This window comes from Peromyscus maniculatus, chromosome 23, assembly GCF_049852395.1.
Source record: "Peromyscus maniculatus bairdii isolate BWxNUB_F1_BW_parent chromosome 23, HU_Pman_BW_mat_3.1, whole genome shotgun sequence".
NCBI classification, from domain to species: Eukaryota; Metazoa; Chordata; class Mammalia; order Rodentia; family Cricetidae; genus Peromyscus; species Peromyscus maniculatus.
Genome location: NC_134874.1, coordinates 41697561 through 41722547, shown reverse-complemented (window position 1 = coordinate 41722547; position 24987 = coordinate 41697561). Strand labels below are relative to the sequence as shown.

Here is a 24987-nt window from a genome sequence, read left to right as displayed (position 1 = left end):
AATACATAGTGTATGTAAAAAAGAGAGGGGATAACTTCTTTAAAAAGTGTGTGGGCAGGGGAGCTAGTGAGCTGGCTTAGTCAGTAAAGGCACAGGCCTCTAGGCCTGACAACCTGAGTCCAATCCTCTGGACCCACAGTGTAGAAGGAGAGAATCAACTCCCACAAGTTGTTCTCTGACCTCTATATATGCACACCAGGGCATATTGACACCCATATGCACATACAAACTAACCCCCAAAATTGACCACCAGGTAGTTTCTGACGGACACTCGATAAGGTTACAACAAAGTAAAAATCTCGCTCACAGGGATACAAGAAGGCAGGGCATCTTTAACGCAAACAAATTTAAGTCTTGATAGGTAGTCCTTGGCTATGTCTGGGAAAAGCAATGAGGCCTGCCCAAGATCATATACATTCAGCCTTTAAGCATTACCCAGACTCAGTTCTTTTGATCAAACCATATGACCTAGCCTACTTGCCAAAAGTCATGGAGGCAGGCACTGTAACATAGCAAGCTTTGCTTATATACGTGTGTGTGTGTAATCTAGTTCTCTTAAATCATCAGCTACAGGGCCCATAGCCTAATAGTAGAGACTTGTGAAAAATTGGCATCTTACTTCTTGTGACTAGTATGCATATGCACGCACACGCACGCACGCGCGCGCGCACACACACACACACACACACACACACACACACACACACACACACACACACACACACACATCTAATTCATAAGCTTATATGATATTAGATATAAGGATAGAAGGTTAAACCGCAAATGCCCAATGTTGTGCTTCACAAGAAGCCCTCCCTACTTAAAATTAGCTGCAGCCAGGAACCTGTCATCCTGGGCTCCTTCAGCCCTGCGTTGGCGCCAACTACTGTCACTCAGGGGGCAGGACCTGAAGCTCTGTCCAATCGCAGCCCGTGGGCTGAGGCGTGTCCAATCAGACACACAGACGGAGGGCGGGGGCGGGCCTTGGCGGTCGCCCGGCCTTTGTCTGGGAGCCGCCATCTTGGGCTTGGTGTCAGCCGCCGGGGAGGCTCCTGCGCAGCTTTGGCGGCGCGGTGGGTGCTGGGTGATGATGGTTGGAGGGCGCCGCCGGCGTCCCGGGGAAGCGGACCTGGTGAGTGTGCGTGTGGCGCCCGGAGGTGGCGGTGCGTGAGCGGGAAGCGCTGTGGCCGAGCGGGGTCTGCGGTGAGGCCTTGCGGGGCGGCCGCGCCGGGTCCCCTGCCTGGGCAGCGGGGCTGCCCGAGCCCCGGGCGTCCTGTCCCTCCCGCTGGGGCGACCGAGGGCCGCCCTGCGCTGGCTGCGGGGTTCCTGCAGGTTGTGTTCGGTTGTGTTCGTCCTATTCTGTCAATTTTTTTTTTTCCTGGAGACGAGCTGTCGTCCCCCGGACGCGTAGTCCCCGCTTCCTTCCTGTGACCCCACCTGTTTCCTCTAATTTCCCCTAATGTTTGGGCGTTGGAGTCCCAAATCCAGACTCCTGAATGCCAGCCAGACCCGCCCCTCCTTCTTCCATGGGAGCGCTTCCCCCAAATTTGCCTCTTTGCCCATAGTCTCAAGCACCAAGTTCCAGTTTCCGTTATGTTAACTGTTCCTCATTTCAAATATGCAATATTGTATAATTTTTTTTTTAATTCCGGAGTACTAGAGAAAAAAATAATTTCTCAAGGACTTTAAAAAAAATTTCCTGTGAATATAACACAAAAAGAGAGGAAAACAAGTTATTTGACTCCTGAACATTGTGCAAAAAGTCATTGAGTTTTACATGAATGATTTGTGAATGTGTTTTAGCATGCATGTTACATCAACAAAAAGTAATACTTGTTAACGATTTGCATACCCAAGTATCTGAGAATAACAATAGATCTTAGTTTTGTTTTAATGTTGGCCATGTTCACACATGTCTTTATGAGGTCAGTTGTAGTATTTTGAGGTATTTATGTCATCACCCTTGGTCAATCCTTAAGAACTGTCAATTTTCGTTTGAATTTAGTGAGTGGCATGGCTTTAGTATTTGGATGACATTTCCCCCATGTAGTGCTCATTTTATAGTAATGCTCACTGAAGCTAGGAGAAAACCAAAGTGTGCCATACCTTAGGCATGGTAGGACACATCTGGTATTGACTTCGGTCAGGAATAAAGTAATTGCTGAGTTGAACAAATGATATTGATTAGGTAATCTATGTCAGTAGGTAAGACTGAAACACAACTTCACAGTAAATTTATCTTATTTATGCGTGTGTGCGTGTGTGCGTGCGTGTGTGTGTGTGTGTGTGTGTGTGTGTGTGTGTGTGTGTATGTGTATCAGTGTGAGTGTATGCCATTAGCATTCCGGTGCCTCAGAGGCCAGAAGAAGCATTGGATATCCTGGAGCTGGGGTTACAAGTTGTGATGCCTGACATCAGTTATGGGAACTGAACTTGGGTCCTCTGGATGACCAACAAGTATCCTAAAATGCTCTAGCCATCTCTAGCCTCACGATTTTTAATATTACCTAAAGACCAACTTGTAGATAAGCCAACAAAAGATGACTTAAAAAGCAGTGGGTTTGGCCCTTCCCTCACGTTGTGTACTACTGGAAAGCATTAGAGTATTGCTTTCTAGGTGAGTATTGATTTCTAGGTGGGCTAGTACAGCCATTCTAATTTCATTGGCCCATTTCAACTTGAATTTTGAAGATTTTAAGTCTTTCTGGGGGTTAGGAATGGGAGTTCAGGGTTCTAGAAACATTCTCCGTGTGCTATGTATATTTGCCTCATTGCAGCATCAATTTCAAGTGTTTGGAAACAGCTTTGCCTAGTGAGAAATCAACGAACAAATTGAGAATATTTAGATGTGTCTTTCTCCAAAATTCCAACAAGAGAAAATGCTTTCTCTAATCATATCTTCAGGCCACTTTCACAATAAGATGTTCCAGGCATAGTGATTTGTTTTTATCTGTACAAGAAATCATATACTTGTAAGTGCTGGAAGTGATGGAAGTGATTGGCACACCGGTGGGATGCATTATACATGTTTTCAAATTTCTCCTGTGATGAGAAATCAGAAATGTATTGTTGCCCTTTGATATCTTGAGTTCTGCTACTAGAATCAGTGTTCATTATCTAGGACTGAAAAAGACAAGGTCAGTTACATGAGTCATGTTGTCTAGTGGTGATACATGGTCTTTATAGTCAGGCTGAACTGACTCATGTCCTGTATTATCGGCTTTTTTTTTTTTTTTTTTTTTTTTTTTTTTTATATGAGAGCTCCTGAGTAAACTGGGGGTGAGGGGGAGAAATAGAGGGTAGGAGGTGGGGGATGAGAACATAAGGGAACTGCATGGTCAAGCTGGGACAGGGACGGAGTGGGAGAACAGTGAAAGAGATATCTTGATAGAGGGAGACATCATGGGGATAGGGAGAAACCTGGTGGTAGGGAAGGTTCCAGGAATCCACAAGGATGACCCAGCTTAGACTACTAGTAATAATGGAGAGGGTGCCTGAGCTGGCCTACCCTGGTAAAATCAGATTGGTGAATACCCTGTCATCATAGAGCCTTCATTCAGTAACGGATGGAAGGAAACAGATGCAAAGATCCACAGTCAGGCACCAGGCCGAGCTCCAGGAGTCCAGTTGAAGAGAGAAGAGGGATTCTATGAGCAAGGGGCATCAAGATCATGATGGGGGATACTTGTAGATACAACCAAACCAAGCTAGTGGGAACTCATGAACTTTAGACCAACAGCTGTGGAGCCTCCATGGGATTGGACTAGGCCCTCTGCATAAGTAATACAGTTGTGTAGCTTGGTCTGTTCAAGGGGCCCCTGGCAGTGGGATCAGGATCTATTCCTGGTGCATGAGCTAGCTTTTTGGAGCCCACTACCTATGGTGGGACACCTTGCACAGCCTTGGTGCAGGGGGAGGGGCTTGGGCCTGCCTCAACTGAATGTACCAGGCTTTGCTGACTCCCCATGGGAGGCCTTACTTTTTTGGAGGAGGGAATGGGGGGGGGGGTGGGCTGGGAAGGAAGGCTGGGGAAGTGGGAGGAGAGGTGTGAGGGGGATCTATGCTTGGTATGTAAAATGAATAAAAATTTTTTCTCAAAAAGAATATTTTTTTTATGACTGGAGAGACAGCTCCATTGAAGGCTACAGTCACAACCAAAACATACAACAGTATTTTTTAAAATTGATTCTTTAACAGTTTCATACATGTATAAAATGTGTCTTAATCATATCACCCCTGCTCCCCGCAGACACTCTCAATAGGCCTTCCTCCCACTTTCATGTTCTTTTTTTCCCCTATAACCCAGAGTCCAGTTAGTTAGGTCAGCTGCTTAATACTTGTTGGGGGAAGTTTCTTGACTTGGAACAGGTACAGAAACTTTATCTGCAAGGAAAGACTGAATGATACTGAGTGTCAGAATGTTAGCAAGTTGCCATTAATTAGTTCTCTGGATCCATAACCAGGACAATCTCATTGAAAGGGAGCTCTATTCCTTGTTCTCCCTCTCTGTTCTTGATCCAGCTGGGATCTCCCGCTCCCCCAAGCTCTCTTTCCCTCGACCCTTGCCCTTCATTACCCCCACTCACATCCATGTTGTTCATGTAGATCAGACCATGGTAAATGAAGACCACATGAGAACAGGAAGAAGCAAAGTGCTAAAGAGGCCCACAGAAATCCACAAAGATACCCCCACAATAGACTACTGACAGTGGTTGAGAGAAAGCCCGAACTGACCTACTCTAGTGATAGGATGGCCAAATACCCTAATTGTCGTGCTAGAAACCCCATCCAATGACTGAGGGAACCAGATGCAGAGATCCACGGCCAGGCCCCAGGTGGAGCTCCAGGAGTCCAATTGACAAGAAAGAGGAGGGTTTGTATGAGAGAATTGTTGAGACCAAGGTTGGATAAAGCACAGGGACAAATAGCCAAACGAATGGAAACACATGAACTATGAATCAATAGCTGAGGAGCCCCCAACTGGATCAGGCCCTCTGGATTAGTGAGACAGTTGATTAGCTTGATCTGTTTGGGAGGCATCCAGGCAGTGGGACCGGGTCCTGTCCTCAGTGCATGAGTTGGCTGTTTGAAACCTGGGGCTTATATAGGGATACTTGGCTCAGCTTGGGAGGAGGGGACTGGACCTGCCTGGACTGAATCTACCAGGTTGAACTCAGTCCCCAGGGGAGTCTTTGCCATGGAGGAGATGGGAATGGGGGGTGGGCTAGGGGGAAGGCAGGGGGGGTATGAGGGGGGAGAACAAGGGAATCCATGGCTGATATGTAAAATTAAATTAAATTATAAAATAAAATAAAAGATTGTAGTGAAACAAAAAACAAACAAACAAAAAACAAACAAACAAACAAACAAAACAACAACAACAACAAAAAAAGGGAGCTCTATTTCCTGAACCTTGGATCCAGAGTTGCCTATTTGTCATGTCGCTTGTGAAGCTGAGTGGGAAAGTGTAGTAGAATATTATTTTAAGGTGTGTTACTTTTGTTTATGTTGCATTTGTTTAACTCTGTGAAGCTATGTTACTGTGCCTGTGTAAAACATCTGATGGTCTAATAAAGAACTGACCAATATCAAGGCAGGAGAGAGAAATAGTCAGGGCTGGCAGGCAGAGAGAATATATAGAGAGGGAGAAATGTGGGAAGGGGAGGCGAGCAAAGAGAGATGGAGGAGTGAAGAGAGCTAGCAGCCAGAGGAGGAGGAGGATGACTCCAGGGGCCAGCCACCCAGCTACACAGATTAAGAGTTAAGATTTACAGAAGAGAATGGAAAAAGTCCAGAGTCAAAAGGTAAACTGGATAAATTAAGAAAAGCTGGCTAGAACCAAGCCAAGATAAGGCTGGGAATTTATAAGTAAGAATAAGCCTCTGAGTGTGGATTTATTTGGGAGCTGGGTGGAGGGCCCCCCAAAAGAGCCAAAATACCAACAACAGGAAAGTGTATTAGTTTGGTACCTGCACTGAAAAGTTCTTTGGATGTATTCACCCTTTCTTTCAGATCGCTGCTATCTCCATGAGAGGAAGACTGCAATAGGGCACTGGAGGAGGAGACTCAAGGAGGAGACTCAAGATGCACCAGTTGACAGTCAGGTCAATCTCTGAAGCTCAGCTGCCTCTTCAGCCATCAGGTAGGTACTCATACCAAAAAGAGCCCACCTGTCCTAGCCTAAATTATTGACCAGCCCAATTATACTGTACTTAATAACATCTTAAGGGGCTTGCTGTCTAGTGTAGATAATTATCACCCCCTATGATAGATAGGATTCCAAAATTTAATGACACCTTGCTTATATTGGCAAAACAATAGGTACTTTTAGGTACTGATTATCTGTAACTGAAAGATACTGCTAGGTTACACAGAAATACATGTAGACATGTATATATATGACTGGTGTTTCAACTCACAGTACCTGTTATGCTGGTTTTATTCTTTCATGGGTTGGTGACTCTACTGGTACTTAGAGCTCTAGAGGCAGCCCCCCCCCTCCCCTGTACAACTAAAGGCACTGGGTTGAGGAATGTCTAATCAGGCAGATGAACAGTAGGGGGCAGGCTTTCCCAGTCTTGCTAGGACTTTTTACTCTGAAGCTCGTCATCTTGGGATGCGTCCCTAGGCTCAGTCTCCTCTACTCTGGAGGTCTAGGTGGCTGTGCTGTAGACTCTGTTGCCCTGTGACGTGCTGGTGCGGGGAGTTCCATAGGGAGGACGCTCGATGCCCTGGAAGCCAGAAATGGTGAGTGTGTGGGCCAGCGTCTTGAACCAGGGACTATAATTGGTGGGAATCATTTGTGGCTCTGGAGTCAATCGGCTGGAACCCTGTCTTGGGTCTTTGGATCCCAGGTCCCCTCTTTCTTTGGGTGGGTGATGGGCTGGTACTTGGGACCCAGGTGGCCTGTCTCATTTCTGCAAAGGTTACTTCAGCTCCTATTGGAGCTCTCTCTGTGCCTTTAGTTCCCTACTGACTGTAGGGCAGCAGGCTGCGCCATCAGTGGGCACAGGGTGCATTGTGTTCTGTTCTCAGATGATTAAATTTTTTTTTTAAACTTTCATGAGTTTGACTTTTAACATAAATGATACAACTTTAAAAAATTGTTTCATAATTTCATACATATGTGTAGTATACTTTGATCCACCCCCATTATCCTTTTATCACCACTGAAAATATTACCCTGAATATTTCTTTCTAACAAGCCTTTCTCTTCCTTTTTTGTATTTTATTTTTTTAATGGCCATCTGCATTTAAGTAGAGTTGCTGGCATGAGTGTGGGTACGGGATTATGGCTGCAAGGACTGTTTAACCAGTGGCAATACCACTAAGGAATACTCAGCTTTCATTAACTGTCCATACTCCCTAAGGAATGATGGGGCCTTATGAGTACCACCATCTATCCATGCTGGATTGTGATGGGCCACTTCTTGTGTAGGTAGCTATTGCCAGTCTGTTTTCCCCAAGGCTACCTAGCTTACCTCATAGATATGTCTTTGGCTTCTTTCCTCTCTGGGTTGCTTGAGCTGAGGCCATTGGCCACTTCTTCTCATTGCCTCGTCTTTCTCACTGCATTTCAACTTATGCTGTCCTCTTTGGTGTTTCTTAGTGTTCTTCCCCTCTGTTCAGAATAAAGTCTGTCTTTTGTTACCCTGAATCATCTCGTTCTTGGAGTTGCCTGTAGACAGTTTCTGCTCCTCCTTCTGACCCAAGAAGTCCCCATTTTCAATTAATTTTAATTTTTCTTACTTTTTTTTTCATTATAGGATTTAAAAAATGTGTCAAACATGGAACTTAACACGTGCTAGCTGACTGCTGTGGAAATGAGCTACAGTCCTAGTCCATAGAACATTTTTTTTCCGGTTTTTTTTTTTTTTTCCTGCCTGAACTAGAGGAGGCAACTTTTAAACTATTTTAAAGCATAAAAGATGAGATGGAAACATGTCTAGATTTTAGTACTGCATGTCCTCAGATGTCCACTGGTTCCTTGCTCCTTTTTATGCTTATAAACTGGCATGTGTATACTGTCCATTAATAACTCTGTATACCTTGGCCACATGCAATGGCCGGTATCTGAAATATACTGTTGTTTATGTTTTAAGTTCCTGTAGTAAGCACATGACGCGCTGAGCAACACTTGTATTACATTAATAGTTATCCTAAATAATATAAGTAAAACATAGCTTAAGTTACACCACTGGTAGGAGTTAAGTGTCATTTTATATTTAGTATTTGTTCAGTTTTAGTTAGCATTTGAGACAGAGTTTAACGGCATTCTTACACTTCTTGTTATTTCAGGTGATGTTTGTTATGAATTAATTTTCCAGTAAGATCAGAAGCAAATTTTTCTTTTCTACTTATATTAACCAGTCCATCAAGAGTATAAGAGTGTTTGCTTCTCTGACTCAGAGTACCGAAAAAGATTTTTTTCTTTGTGTAGTACATTCTCAGCCCTCATGCCAAAGGGAAAATGAGATTTTGTGGGTGACACCTTTGACGTCTCCTTAGAGAAGACTGTGCATCCCTTGCATGTGACCCCTCTGGCTTCTTCTCAGAAGAATTTACATTGTGAAGGGAGCTCAGCAAAGAGAGGCTCCAGGTTGGCTTATGTGAATGTTGTGTTTTGTCAGTATTTCACTTGGATAAAGGCATAGCAATCAGGGCTATGGATGAAGTGTTTATCCTTTCCCCAGAATTTCTCTATTGAAGCCTATATCCAAGTCCACATGCTGACTATCTGGAGATAGGGCTTATAGGAGGTAATTAGCATTAAATGAGGAAATATGTGTGGGATGCTAACAACATACAGCTGAACTTCCTTATCCAAAAGAGGAAGAAGGGTTGGGTGCTAGCACAGTGTAAGAGCATTCCTCTACCATGACTAAAACTACAATTTGAGTCCCAGAAAAAAAGAGGAAGGGAGAATTATTTTGTTTTTGCATGGAAAGACACTATGATTAGGCTGTCACCTGGATGCCAGGAAGGGAGACATTATGAGGAACTGAACCACCTTCAGCCTTGACTGTTAACTTACACAACTGTGAAAAAAATTTAATTTCATCCATTCTGTATAAGTTTTTATTGCAACCCATGGCAACTAATACAGGGGGAAGAATTAGATTTTGAAGAACAGGAATTTAACCTACACTACTGTGTTGGTATTTGTATGTTAATTTTTTAAGAATTTATTTTTTTTGTGGCATATATGTTGAGATCAGAGGACAACTTCTGAGAGTTGGTTCTCCTTCCACCGTATGGGGCCTTGAGATTGAACCCAGGTCATCAGATTTCCTAATGGGCATCTTTCCCCTCTACCCATTTTGTCAGTATATAAATTTTTTTTGTAACAACATTGAAATAAACTGTTTTACATCTAAGAAGAAAATGTACTGACCTAAGGAAAATTAATGATATTGTGATGTAGACTTCATCCATTTATTGTATTTTTTGTGATATATAATTTTGTCCTTGAATGTAGTATTTATTTATTTTTTTATAACCTTAATTTATTTTCTTATCTGATAAGTTGGTATATTTTTGTTGCTACAGTAGGTACCTTGAATTTGATATTCTGTTATTGTTTGAACATACTCTTATGTGTGAATATTTTCTGTGATGGCTAATCTTGCTTGCCAACTTGACATACCTGGGAAGAGGGAACTTCATTCGAACAATTGCCTCCATTAGATTGACCTGTGGTCATGTCTGTGGGAATTCCTTTGGTTGCTGATTGATGTAGGGGTCCCAGCTCACTGTGGGTGGTGCCATCATGAGTAGGTAGGTCTGGGCTGTATAAGAAAGGCAGCTGAGTAAGCCAGAGGGAGAGAGCCAGTAGCTGCATTCCTCTGTGGTTTCTGCTTCAGTTCCTGCCTTCACGTTCCTGCTTGAGCTCTTGACTTGGCATCCCTTGATGATGGGCTCTATCTAGCCTGAAAGAATAAATTCTTTTCTCCTAAAGTTGGTTTTGGTCAGTGTTTTATTGAAGCATAGAAAGTAGTTAAAACAGTTTCCTTTGCTATTTATTTAGTCATTACTGGGTATTGAAACCAGGGCCCCATGTGCTAGGAAAGCCCTCTACAACTGAGCTACAGCCCCAGCCTTTATGTCACTTGTGTAGTATGTTTATTGAATCCCCCTATTTGGAATAATGTCCAGGGAATTCTCTTGGGATTTTAGGTATATGTTGTAAAGATGAGATACTTTCTTGTGTTTTGTTGGATTTTCCTGTACCCTTCATAGAGTGCTAAATACTTTTGTGATTGAGCACAAAAGTTTACCCTCTAGTTGTATGAATATATTTTTTGAAAACATCAAATTTCCATTCACCCAGGTAAAGCACCAATGACAGGTGCAAGAAGCTATTCTACTCAAGTCCTGGTGAACCAGTGTGTTTAGTTAGGGTTACTTCATAGGAGCATGGGTAATTCTTAAGCAGTTACACCACTGAAGGGAATGTCTCTCTGCTAACTGTCTATAAATCTTTGAGAGTGATTGAGGTCTTTTGAACCTTTCTCCTTGTAACCATCAACTGCCTATAAATCAGAGGTCAGATTAGTGATGTAGATGGTCATTTGTTATCTTGGTTCATGTAATTTACATATTTTATAGTACCCCATGCCTTTTTTAAACCTTTTGATTTAGGAAGTGGGTAATATAGTCACTTATATGTGAATCCTAGCAGTTTTTTTTTTTTGATTAAGTAAGAAAATACAAGAATGGCCATAACTGCAATTACTATTTTTTAAAGCAGGTTTAATTTTTAAACATTTTATGTATCTCGGTGTATGGATGTTTTACCTGTGTGTCTGTGTGACATGAGTGTGCCTGTGCCTTTGAACACCATTTGATCCTCTGGATTGTGATTCTGGATGATTGTGTTCCACCATGTGGGTGCTGGGAATCAAATTTGGGTCCATTGGAAGAACAGCCAGAGCTCTTAACTGCTAATCCATTTCTCTAGCCTCTGAATAATTACTTATGTATGTAATGGACTACTAACAAGTTGATGAAATTAAATTGTTGAATTACTTAAATGCAAAAATCACTGGATAATAAATGATTTGAACATTTACTGGTGTTGTCACTCATTACAATGTGAGAATACTCAGACTGGTATTCTGTATAGTTCTGTTAGCCTATCTTGTGTCTTTTGTGTTATCATAACTGGACTTGTGTTGCTTCATATTCATGAGAATACATTCATGTAAACATTTAAGAGTTCTGTTGTATGTAAGTAGCAGTGTTTTCTATTTTACTTGTCCTGTTGTACATAGAACATTAACCTTTTAAATACACATCAACAATGTGTTTGTACTTTTGTCTTTGGACTATATCAGGTTCTTTCCTGAGGAGAATGTTATTAATGTTGTTCTTCTTAGTAATAAGGATTGTTCAGCATCTATAAAGGGAACTGTATAATTATGTTTTCTTGAATTATACTAAATTCATGTGTAGGTAAAATATTACTTTCTCCCATGATAAAGAATACAGATAAATTTTGTGTTATGTAAAACAGGTATCCATAGAAGGATGAACTCTCAGGCTGAGGAGAAATGTGTCATTACAGGGGTTGGTGTCATTTGAGGATATAGCTGTGGAATTTACCTGGCAGGAGTGGCAGGACCTGAATGAAAGTCAGAGGACCCTCTACAGGGATGTGATGCTGGAGAACTACAAGAACTTGCTGTTTTTGGGTGAGTGTAGACTGGAATGTAGACTCTTTATCAAACTAATTGGCCCCATCATTGGCTGTCTTTTCAAATGAAGGTATTTTCTTTCTTTTCTCTGCCTGACTTAGTGGTTTAACACCTCCCATTTACAGGACACTGCAAGACCAAACCTGAGTTGATCTTCAATTTGGAGCACAGACTTGGGTCATGGATTGTAGGAGAAGCCTCAGACCAGAGCATTCCAGGTACATCAGTGCATACTAATTAGGAGGATGCTGAGAACTGAACAGATATGGTCACCAAATTTATCCCCATCCCAGATCTAAACATGGCTAATCTTATATATTAGACATTTGTCTAATACACTCTCAAAGACTTGGCTTTTGTTGTTGTCATTGAAATATGTTCTTTTAGATTTACTATAAATCCATTCCCTATATGGATCTTAGAGAAACAACATACATAGTTTAGTTTAGGAAAAGTCTAATAAACTGAGTTGTAAGGAAGTAGTTAATGCATTTATTTTATTTAAGTAATTTCCCAAGTTTGCTACATAATATGTAGGTGGCTATCTAACAAAGACTTGATAGTAGTCATGAGTATTAATAGCAGAGATACAAATTAATAAATGAGTAGCTTAAGGCTAGTATTTAATTACAATTATTTTGGCAGTTACAGGTGGAATTTGAGAAAATAGCATCAGAGTGTTCCAGAGTAAAGTAGTAGATTAAAAGTGCTTTATGATTGTCTGAATAAAGAGAGATAGGGTAATAAAGGAGAAAATATCCAAAGTCTTAAGGGCAGCTGAAAAGAAGAAAAACAAAATTGTAATACATGAGCATGTACATACACACATAAACACATACAGAGAGAGACATACACATACAGTACATACCATACACCAAAGAGGACGAAGCCTGTAACTATCTCCCTCTGCAGAGGAAAACCAAAAGCCATGAGCATAAGGGAAGCCTGGAGCATGTAGGCATCCTTAGGGACAACTAGACACAGGAGAAACCTACAGTTTTCAGAAGGCTTAAATCCAGTTGAACATTCCTTGTCTGAAAATAACTTCTTTATAACAGACTAACATTGGAGAAGAAGCCAGTTACATTATTCCCTTTACCTTGAAGTGCTATACTGTGGGGGAACAGCCCCCCCTCTCCCCCCCAGGTACTCTTGAGGAGTGAGGGATAAGAGATTCAGATAGAAGGATAGAGGGGAGAGAAAAATACAGAAACACAGGATAGCCTTGGGAGGGCCCAGAACTTTATTCAAAGTGACTTTATAACTGCCAAGGGGCGAGACAAAAGACCTCCCCCTTGCTAGATAGAGCCAGATATAGACCCTTCCAAACACCTGGTACCCAAGTCTGTGGTCCAGTCATCATCTTATGCAACCCTGCTGGTGAAGCAAGCTCAAATCTCAATAGGAAACCTCTGTGGGCTCCCACAGGTTCCTCTTAATATTTTAAAACTCAAGTGAGGGTACAGAGCTCAATTCTGAATCCACTAGGAGCTTGTAAGTAGCTGGAATTACCACAGCATTACTCCTCCCTAGGGCTGCCACATCTCCCAATAAAGGAGTAGAGGATGATAAAGATGGAATGTCCTTGTTGAATGGGTCTCAGATGTCTATAGAAGTCTTAGCTGCACTAAGCACTTTTTAAATCAATAACTCCTGATGCAATTGCATCAAATAAATCAAACCCCAGATGCAAATGCATCAAACTTAGACTCCCTTAGCTTCACCAAACATTAACAGGTTAACATAATTCTAACATAAATATTACTGTACATAATTACAGTTCTTTCAAACTTACATCCAAAAGCAAACTCTTAATAGAACCATTAACACTTTAAAGACTTTAGCAAAAATAAACTTTAAAGCAATCTCTTAATAGAATAATTTGCATTTCTTGCTAATAAAACATAGGATAAACTTCTTATGCATCCACATCAAAGTTAAATAATCTCCCTTAGCTTCACCAAACCATGGTGCATCAATATCAACCGATTAACATAATAACTCTAACGTAAATATTACTATACACAATTACAGTTCCTACAAACCTACATCCAAAAGCAATACTCTCAATATAACCATTAGCACTTTAAAAACTTCAGCAAAAATCCAAAAGCAATTTCTTAATAGAACTATACAAAACATAGGATATATTAACACAATTTAACATCAGTCCACTTAAGGGACAAGAAAATATTTTTTAATTAAATAGACTATGGAATATTAACTCCCCTTTTTCCTTATAGTTTTTTTTTTAAGCTGCATTTTGAGCTTGAGGAAAAAAACCCCAAACTTCTCTGTTTAGACAGTTCCATTTTTAACACAAAGCAGTTCATGAATCACCACAGTTAATAGAGTCTATATGTGTAAGTAAAGTCAAAATTGTCCCATTACTATGGCATCACTCCTATCCATCTCATTTCTTAAGCCTGAAAAGTTCAAAAAATAGATTCTTTTAAATATGAAGAAACCCATAACCAAAACCTTTTTGCAGTTACAAATTCTAGTTCAAACAAGTGTCTCTGAAACTTTTGTTCTCAGCCACAGAGGCATTTTCAGTTACAGCATCAGTTTATGGCAGTCTTTCTTGAGGAACCTTGCCTCAGGATAAAAGCTATTAACTGGCTGGGGCAGAGTCCTTTCAAAAGATTCTTTCTTACAACTAGCAAACAGAAACTGCAAGGCTTTTGGCTCCTGGTTTTTACAGTCACAGTCTTTGCCTCTGGTAACTGGCAGTTTCCAGGATCCCTGTGTCCTGAGGCCCTGAGGGCTTTCAATCACCTCACACCACTCCAGCTCAAGAAGCTGCCCCTGCTATGATCAACAACTCTCGGCACACAGGATCCGGAAGGAAACCCAGCCTTGGCCAGTCATGGCTGCTGCACTCTGGCTGCATTACCTACTTTGTTGGGAATCCTCCAAGAACGCTGTCCTGCTTGCATAGCTGAATGCTACCCCCAGGGTAACTCCATGGTTCTAGCTACACCCTACTGCTGGGAGCTCGGGCTGGCCTAGGTTCTAGCATCTCTGCCTTTCTGCCTGAAGCACAGTTCTCACCTCTACAGCTCCCTGGGCTCTAGCACATCTCAGCTGCTCGTTTTGGCTGTGGCATCTCTGTTTGGCACTCCAGGCTCTGCTTTCTCTGCTGCACTCCAAGCTGCTTGCTGTTCACCTTTCTCTCAGTGTGGCATTTCTGCTTTTCTCACCATGGCTTTTTTTTAACCACAGAAAGCTTGCAGAACCTCGCTGCTTGTGCTGGCTCTTGGGCATCTGCCACCTGTTCTGCGCTGATGCCCTGTGGGTCTCAGCTGCAGATACCTGGCTGCTGCGGCTTGCACTGGCTCTGGTGTGCGCCACTGCTGGTGGCTTCTGGAGCTTCTGCTTGTACTCAGAGGTGGAAAAACTACTCTAAGTTTCTATTATACCTAAGTCTTATTTTACCCTAATATACCTAAGCCTAAGCAATATCCTTATGCTTATAGCTTATTCTACACTAATATACCTAAGCCTACATTTCTATGACTTGCTTATACTAACATTTTAAAACCTAATTTTAGTAGAGATTTGAGAGAGAAGAGAAAAAGAGAAACTTCGAAAGAGATATACGCTGCAGCCTCACTTGGGCATCTTTCAGCCACTTTGCTTTCACTCCCAAGAATAAAATACCGTCACCTTTATTTTTTCAACTCCTTATCAGCATGCCTTCTTATACCCTTGATGCCCCCTCTCTACTTTTGCCGAGTCCCTGGTCCCTATTTAGGCACCATTTGTGGGGGAACCTGTCCCTATCTTTTTCCCCAGGGTACTCTTGAGTGAGGGATAAGAGATTCAGATAGAAGGATAGCGGAGAGAGAAAAAAAGAAACACAGGATAGCCTCAGGAGGGCCTGGATCCTTATCCACTGCCTTTTCATAACAATGCCATGGGGTGAGGCAAAAGACCTCGCCCTTGCTAGATACAGCCAAGTGTAGACCCTTCCAAATACCTGATACCCAGGCTTGTGATGTAATCATCCTCTTAAGCAGTCCTGCTGGTAAAGCAAGCTCAGATCTCACTAGGAAACCTCTATACACAAACCTCTATACACTATACACAGACTCCAGCTTGAGAGGGGGACTTGAGAGGGTACTCATTTAGTTTTTGAGAGTGAGCTATACTGTAGACATGAAATCAAATAATCACAAATCACAGAGGATGTAGACATGCTATCACCATTATTTAGCATACCAGAAGACCTTTTAAGATAAAGATTTAATGTGTGTCTTCCAATAAGAATCTTAAATATAATTGTTTTTAACTTTAAAGCAGATGGCCAGAATGGAATAACAACTAAGATTTTGTTGTTTGCTGTCTGCAGCATCTCCTCACTGGCAGAGGTACATATGGATTTAAAATGTGAGCAATGTTTCTTGAAATAAACAATGTAAAAGGACTCATCAGTAGCTCTACTCACATGATTAAGCCAACTTCATGCCTAATTAGCTTAGAAGGCATAAAGAAATTTACTGAATATTCATAACAGGACCAATCCATTAAAATACAATTATTCCAAATGTTTATGCACTGAATATTGGTGTTCTGAGTTCCATAAAATATTTCTAGACACAAAGGAAGACAGAAGTTCTGGATAGAGCAGTAGTGAGTGATTTCAGCATTCTAGAAATGTATAATATGCCAATAAATAACAAATCTGAATTAGATAACATCCACTTTCATGAGTGAGGTACATACTGGAGTTGAGTGACTAAACTAGTCTACTATCATGAATGGATAACTCAGGAACAAGATTTAACAGAACCACTTCATAGTTAACAGTGCATCAGTGAGACTAAAGAGACATCTATAGTGTATACTGTCTCAGTGTCTGTGAAATATACATCTGGGCTTTCTCTAAAACAAATCAAAATTGAGGTCATAAAGCAAGCCCTAATGAACAGATAACATTGGAAATAATTTGTTGTATCTTTTAAAAGTCAAAACTGAGAATGATAAAAACCAATAGCCAGAGAAAATAAACTAAACAAATATGTGGTTGAATACAGTTTTGAATGATCAGTGACTTGTAAAACAGATGGGGGTTAAGTTTCCTAGAATGAAGTAAATTCAAAAAAGTAGAATGAGGAGTATCTGGAAGGAGGAAGAGAACCTACAGCTCTGGGCAGAGAAAGGTAGACATGAATTTTACCAGAGTACATTGTGTACATATATAGATGGAAGACCATGAAATCTCTTTGGGTGTGAATAGCATAAAAGCAATATAATATATCTTAGTTGGTACAATTAATGTATGTTAAATTTAGAAGACACATATGACATTGAGTTAGATAAAGGAAAATGGATATCATTTTAGTTTTCATTTTTGATAAAATGATTAAAAAGCAAATAGATGGCTAGAGAATAATAGGAATTTTTTTTAGGGGACATTTATCCTCTAGTGGGAAGGAAGATATGTGCATATTAATTTTTATTAATGTCATTTCAGATTCCCAGGAAATGAATACCCTGACCAAGTTCTGTCCAGAAACCAAAGCAAGACATGTGTGGCAAGTTGTATTTGACCATGATACATCAAAGGAGTTGACTAGAGTAGGGAAGGCATTCAATGTGAGTGCAAACCATGTTTCAAATGAGAATATAAAGAATGAGAACCCACTAGGAATGAGTCCTAAAAAGCTTATTCTGTGGAAGAATGTGTATATCCATAGTGATGCTGATGAGCTAGAAGTTGGAGAAGAACCTGATGATCTTATTGGAACTGTAAAATCCATCAAATATCCAGAGCATGTTAGTCTATACAAATCTCAAAGTTCACAAAGTTATTTTCAAAGTCTTATACCAGGGAAATCCTTCAACACAAAAGCAGTATTACTGACTCATAAGTTCAGTGAATATGCAAAATCTTTAGGTGATACAGCATTTATTGGCAAAGAGATGGCTCAGATAAGGGAGAAATCTTTTGAATGTGATATATCAGAGATAAAGTGTAACAAGTCTGACCTTGATGAAAATGAGCAAATACACTTTGGAGAGAAACATTTCAAATATAGTGACTTTGAGAACCCTTTCATTACTGAATCATATCTTCTAAAACATAAGGGACAACATGCAGGAGAAAAGCTCTTTGTTCAGGAGGAATATGAGTTTTCTCAGCAGTCAGAAGTGAGTCGCCATCAGAAAATCCACAGAGGGAAAAAGTCCTATGAATGTAAAATATGTGGAAAGTGCTTTCATTGGAAAACGAGCTTCAACAGACATCATAGTACTCACACTGGTGAGAAGCCCTATGAATGTAAGGAATGTAGGAAAGCCTTCTGCCAAAAGTCACACCTCACTCAGCATCAGAGAGTTCATACAGGTGAGAGACCATATATATGTCTAGAGTGTAGGAAAGCTTTCTATCGTAAGTCAGAGCTCACTGACCATCAGAGAATTCATACAGGCGAGAAGCCGTATGAATGTAAGGAATGTGGGAAAGCTTTTTGCCAAAAGCCCCAACTCACTTTACATCAGAGAATTCATACAGGTGAAAAGCCCTATGAGTGTGCAGAATGTGGGAAAGCCTTTTCCACCAAGTCCTATTTAACTGTACATCAGAGAACTCACACAGGTGAGAAACCTTATGAATGTACAGTATGCAGGAAGTCGTTTATTTGTAAGTCGAGTTTCAGTCATCATTGGAGAACTCATACTGGTGAAAAACCCTATGAATGCAAGCAATGTTTGAAGACATTCTACCGCAAGTCAGGCCTGACTCGACACCAGAGAACTCACACAGGTGACAAACCCTATGAATGTCAATTATGTGAGAAGGCTTTTTATTGCACTTCACACCTCACTGTACACCAGAGAACTCATACAGGTGAGAAACCCTATGAATGTAAAGAATGTAGGAAATCTTTCTATGATAAGTCAAATCTCAGACGGCATCAGAAGATTCATACTATGGAGAAAGCCTGTGAATGCAAACAGTGCAATAAATCTTTGCTGAGTAACACTTCTCAACATCAGACAATGTACTATGAATATGAAGAATGTAAGAAAGCTTTCCCACATAAAACAAATTTTACTTAAACATGTAATACTTCTTATAGGTAAGGGAACCTGTGAATGTAAAGAACATTGGGAAACATTTGCCCACAAGTCAGATCTTACTGTACATAGGAATACCCACATGAGAGATTAAACTGTATGAATAAACAGTGAAAGAAAACTTTGATTTATGCTTGTTTATCAAAGAACTCACAATTGACTGGCAAGTAATTTTGCTAGGTACATAAGTGATTGCTTTTAAACCAACATAAACAGATGTTTATGGTGGAGGGTCACTTGTACTCAGGCAACAGAGGAAGACACCATGGCTTAAAAGAAAATTGGGCAAAATTTTCTACTTGAGGTTTTCCTGACATGATATCAGAACTCAATGGTGTGAAACCAATGAAAATGAAGAATTGCCTCAAGCTCTGAATAGAATTTGCAACTGATTACTGGGTGTGTTGGTGCATGCTTGTAATCTCAATACTTGGGAGGTCAAGAAAGGAGGATCAAGAGTTATAGTCCTTGGCTACAGAGCGAGTTCACTCCCAGCCTGTGTTACATGGGACCTTAAGAACAAAAAACCAAATAATTAAAAATACAAGAATTTGAGAATCTAATGGCTTCACAAATTCTATAACTGACAAAGGACAAAAATACAATTACATACCTTAATGCCATTTGAATCAAATATGCTATATGAGTCCTAGTCATGTAAGTTTTGTAGAAACGTGGAACTTTGTGGAAATCATGTTACTGGACATCACTTCACTCATGAAACTGAGCCCACTTGAATTTAAGCAGTTAGGAGGGCTGTGGATGTAGTTCAGTGGCAGAATGCTTGATCAATATAAATGTTGCCTTTTATGTAGATTACCTGTTACCACCTTAAAAGTTTTATTGTATTTATGTGTGCATACATTCCATATCACATATGTCAGGGTCAGAGGACAAACTCTTCAAAGTTAGTTCCCTCCTACCTGGTGGGTTCTTCGTATCAAACTTAGGTTGTCAGACTTTGCAGCAAGTGTCTTTAGCCTTCGTCTGAGCCATCTACTGCCCTTGTATTTTATACTCATCAATTTTTGTAAAATAAGCACTTCTGGAGTTATTTCAGTCAGTTCAGAATTCTTTATTGGGTAAGGACATTTCTTTGATCATTTTAAGTGACGTTTCCCCAACTTTTCAATTTGGAGATAAGGTCTTGCTACAAATACCCTGGTTGATATCAAAGTCCTGTTCTTACCTGTGAGTGCTTTGATTACATGTATGTGCTACTATGCCCAGCATAACATTTTAAGGCTTAAAAAAAACTAAGAACGAAAACTTCTGGAGCTTTTTTTGGCTGCTGTCTCTATGGTCTAAATGCTCCATCACTGTGTTACAAAAACGTTGAACAAATGAAAGATTTGATTTCACAGTACGGTGAAAGGATGCCAAAATGTCAAGATCCAGAAGAATGCGGGTCATGTGAAGTTCAAAGTTCATTGCAGCAGAAACCTATGCCTTGATCATTACAGTCAGGGAAGCTGAATCAGATAATGAAGGGGCTGAAATAAAACACATCCTCATTTGTATTGAATTAAAATCCTACAATGTAAAAAAAATCTGTTCGTATAGCTTGAGTGTTAATTGGAAGTAATAAGTTATTTAAAAATTATTTCAAATTATGTTTAATTGTGTACAAATAAGCAAGATGGTCATCTCCAGTCAGCATAAACTGGTCTCCAATCTGGGATACTTGTGGTTGACATAAATGAAAGTTACTAGTTAATACTCAAATCTAGTGAACAGGCTTGAACCACATCTCAAATATAATTATGTTCTATATTATATATTTTGTTTTAGAAATCTGAATTGAGTGCACTCAGAATAAGTACAGAAAATTTGTTACATGTGTAACAAATACATTGGGAGACTACTTAAGAGGTAGGGTGCATGCCCTTTTATGTTTGTAGTTCTGATTGCAATTTCAGACATAAGTATTAAGATGCTGTGGTTGTATTAGTTAACTTGGTATTACTGTGGGCAACTATCTGATAGAACCAATTTAAGGCTGTACATACTTATTTTAGATCATAATTTCATATAGTCAAGTTACTTGACCCCCCTGACCATGAGCAGATCATGGTTGTCAGAAGCGCTTTTTATTTAACTTCTAGATAGGAAACAGCAAAGAAATGGCTCAATATCAGGTTTATTCTTTAATTATGTCTAACAGTGACATACATTTAAAATGAAAATAGTCCTTCCTGAAGTTTATATCACCTCTAAATTATTGTCACAATCTGAGACCCAAGCATCCAACACAAGCCTTTGGGCAACATTTCAGATTCAAATAAGAATATACAGTTTTCATATTAAACAACTACCCCATTCATATTTTGTTAAGTATATCATGTTCATATAGAGTTGTATGGGTATTTTTATAAAACTATTCGATTGAAACTGAAGCGCTATCCACTGCCCCAAGAAGGTGACTGATAATGTTTTTACAATGTTTAACCAACATATCAGCAATTAATGTTGAAATGTAGAAATCTGATACGCAAGTGTTTATACTTGACATCTGAATTAAAGCACTTTTGGTCAACAATTCTTGTTTCATTTTTAATTTTTTTTTACATTTTTAGTTAAGATAATTATATCACATATCCCACTATCCTTTTCTTCCTCCAGGCCCTCCCTCCAATGTTCCCTCCCTCAAGTGATAGCCTCTTTCATTATTACAGTTACATGTATAGCTACAAATACATAAATACAGCCCACTGGGTTAATTTTTTTTTGTATGTGTGTGTGTGTATATGTGGTTTCAGGCTGACTACTTTCTAGTGGATGAACAGTCATGTGAATCCTATTGAACTCTTGTAAAGAGTAAAGACCACTAACCCATTTTTTTTTGGTTGAATTAAGCAAGCTTTATTTTCTGTCAGAGCTATCTCCCTAAAGCAGGGTTTAAGAGACTAGCACAGAATATAGGATAAATTTTTTTATAGTCCCCAAACTGCAAGGCTAGGGGGTTTCCAAGTGTTTTTAGTTATGTAGGAACTTGGCAGAATATCTACATTTGGTAGAGCATCTTATCAGAGTAAAAGTCAGGGTATAGGGTGTAGAACATGTCAAATTCCAGAAAATGGGTAAACAGGAATGAACTTATTTTTACCATTTAACAAGGTGCTTCTAATCTTAAGAAATGTCAGGCTGGTCTATCATTCCCCCATTGTCTTATGTGTTTCTTTCAAGTCCTTGCTAGGGAATGGTTATTTCTATCTATTGTATGGGCTAATAGTGCCAGCAGAGGACAAGTATTTTGGCAGCATATATATCCTGTCCCATAGACTCTAGCTGGCTGCATCTCATTGTGACTGCTATTCTTGGTGGCCATAATTTGGCATTGGCATCTCTAAAATTGGTGGGGTCCCTTATTGCAACTGGGATGCATTTTTGTTGTCAGCTTCTCCTGGGATATTTTAGGAAATTCAATCCTGTCATATATATATATATATATGTATAGTGCCAAGCTTCAGTGGCTCTCCATGACTCATGTCTTTAAAACCAGTACCATCTGGGTGACTCATATTACAATGTTTGCCAGAAAAAGGTAAATTTATATATATATGTATATATATATATGTATATATATACACACACACACATATATATATATATATACATATATATGTATATATATGTACATGGAGGTTCAGCTTTAATATTTTATTAAACAAGTATTGTTTTTTTTTTTTAAAGATTTATTTATTATGTATACAGTGTTCTGCTTGCATGTATCCCTTCAGGCCAGAAGAGGGCACCAGATCTCATTACAGATGGTTGTGAGCCACCATGTGGTCACTGGGAGTTGAACTCAGGACCTCTAGAAGAACAGCCAGTGCTCTTAACCGCTGAGCCATCTCTCCAGCCCAAGTATTGTTTAATATGAATAGAGGTAGCTAAACTGGTTAGTTGAAAGATTATAGGAACTTGGTGTTGGACCTGTCCTTGGAGATTGGTTTCTTCAATACCCCCCAACCCCACCCCAAGAATTTTTGTTATATAGTACAACCATATTTTTTAATTGGGGACAGGATTTTCAGCTAGGAGATATTCTTCTGTCATAGAGTAACAAAATTAAGTGGCTTACCAACATAGGACAGAAAATTGAAAAAAAAAACATGCTTGAGTCTAGAGGTGAGGAGAAGCCTTATCCAACTCTAGAGCCAGACTTAAGCCCACTTAAACAGTTCTTACCACCAAGTTATAAGTGCTCCTATTTCACCATTAGAGATATCTTGCCATGCTGGCCATCATGGCTCATGAGCATCACAATTGGGTAGGACTAAAATAATTGCTTCCCTCCTTCGCCAGTTTACATAGTACTTTCTGGTACTGTGGAAGGTAGACTGCAGGAAGGAAGCTTTCAAGTTAGATCCAAGTTAAATAATCTGAGTCTTGTGCCCTAAGCATGCTCAACAGGAGGGAAATCACACCTGGTACTAGAAATCTAGCTAACTACCTAGGGCTAGTGACCTTAGAAGAGAATCTATTGCTGCTACTTTGCTAGACCAATATAATTCAACTAATCTGCTTAATGAAATGCAGCCTCTGTAATTATTTTCCTTTTGTTCCTATTCCCATCTCTAAATAGGGCAGAAAGGAAAATAGTACCATATGATATAAATTTCGTATAGCTAATGAGCATGTGCATTTTTTCTCATTGATACACTGCTTGAATGTGTTTGCCAATAACTTAAGAAAACAATCATGCCCTCTCCCACCCAGAGAGTCTTGCCACTAGGACCCAGGCCCTGGGACACAGCCAATTCCCTGGAACCCCCACCCAACTCTGCCCCAGTTGCCGGCCAGCAGGGAAAACTCCTACAGGAAGGCCCCCCCCCAACAAAACCTCCCATCAGACTGGAGACTGGTCCTGCAATCTACAAGTTCCATGCCCTGCCCCAATACCCATCTTCCTGTGACCCCAGTAACTTCCTGAGACATGGAAACTAAACTCTCATTGGACCAAGACCTCTCATTGGACCAAGAGTAACTTGCTGAGACAGGGAATCTGCCAGCCTTCATTGGACTAAGAGTAGCTTTCTGAGACATAGAATCTGTTAGCTCATATTGGACCAAGAGAGGTTTCCTGAGACACAGAATCTGACAGCTCTGACTGGACCAAGAGCCCTGATAAGACCAAGAGCAGCTCCATGAATCACAGAATCAGCTAGCTTGGATTGGTCCAAGAGCAGCTCCCTGAGTTACAGAATCTGCCAGCTCCAATTAGACCAAGAGCTAAGATTGGACCCAGAGGGGCCCCCTGAGACACAGACACAACAAGCACAGAGTGGACCAATAGCAACTCGCTCAGACACAGGCACCCCTTTCACCTGTTAAAGGAGGAGATGGACAGACATCAATGCAAAAATACATACAACAACATAAAGAGCAATATGGCATCACCAGAATCTACTCCAACAGAAAGACCTGAACATCACAATGTAGAAGCAGAAGAAAGCGACCTTTAAAATAGCTTCATGAAGATGCTAGAAGCCTTTCAAGAAAAAATGAAAAATGAAATTGAGGAAAAGACAAACAAAAGAGTGGAAGAAATCAATAAAGAAATTGAGGAAAAAAGACAAACCAGAAAAAGCAAACACGTGAGGGAAACAGTTCAAGACATGAAAAGGGAAATAGAAGTGAACAATGAAGAAGACACAAAATGCTGGAAACAGAAAAGCTGAGTAAATGAACAGGAAACACAGATGCAAGCATAATCAACAAAATGTAAGAGATGGAAGAAAGAATTTCTGGCATAGAGGATACAGTAGAGAAAATAGATTCATCAGTCAAAGAAAACACCAAAGCCAAAAAACATCATAACACAAAATGTCCAGGAAATCTGGGACACCATGAAAAGGCTAAACCTAAGAAGAATAGGGATAGGGGACGGAGAAGAATACCAACTCAAAGGCACAGAAAATATATTCAACAAGATCATAGAAGAAAACTTTCCCAACTTAAAGAGGGAAATACCTATGAAGATACAAGAAGCCTATAGAACACCTAATAGACTAGACCCCCCCCAAGTCCCCTCACCACATAATAATCAAACCACTAAACATACAGAATAAAGAAAGAATATTAAGAGCAGCAAAGGAAAAAGGCCAAGTGACTTATAAAGGCAGACCCATCAGAATAACACCTTACTTCTCAATGGAGATTTTGAAGCCAGAAGGACCTGGACAGATGTGATGCAGACACT

At 40.1% G+C, this 24987-nt stretch overlaps 1 protein-coding gene across 4 annotated transcripts; it reads left to right on the top strand.

The window, feature by feature from the left end:
• Nucleotides 1-986: 986 nt before the first annotated feature.
• LOC102912219 (zinc finger protein 39-like) lies at nt 987-21321 on the top strand. Of its 4 annotated transcripts, none has more exons than XM_006996168.4 (6): nt 990-1132; nt 6013-6142; nt 6652-6747; nt 11567-11693; nt 11822-11914; nt 17176-21321. In XM_006996168.4, exons 3-6 carry the CDS (start codon nt 6727-6729, stop codon nt 18762-18764), a joined length of 1830 nt encoding a protein of 609 aa, XP_006996230.1. In that variant the 5' UTR covers nt 990-1132; nt 6013-6142; nt 6652-6726; the 3' UTR covers nt 18765-21321. The 4 variants fall into 4 exon arrangements, with proteins under 4 accessions (XP_076416818.1, XP_006996230.1, XP_076416816.1 ...); XM_076560701.1 differs by having other exon boundaries at nt 995-1132; nt 6658-6747; XM_076560703.1 differs by lacking the exon at nt 6652-6747 and having other exon boundaries at nt 987-1132.
• The last annotated feature ends 3666 nt before the right edge of the window (nt 21322-24987 follow it).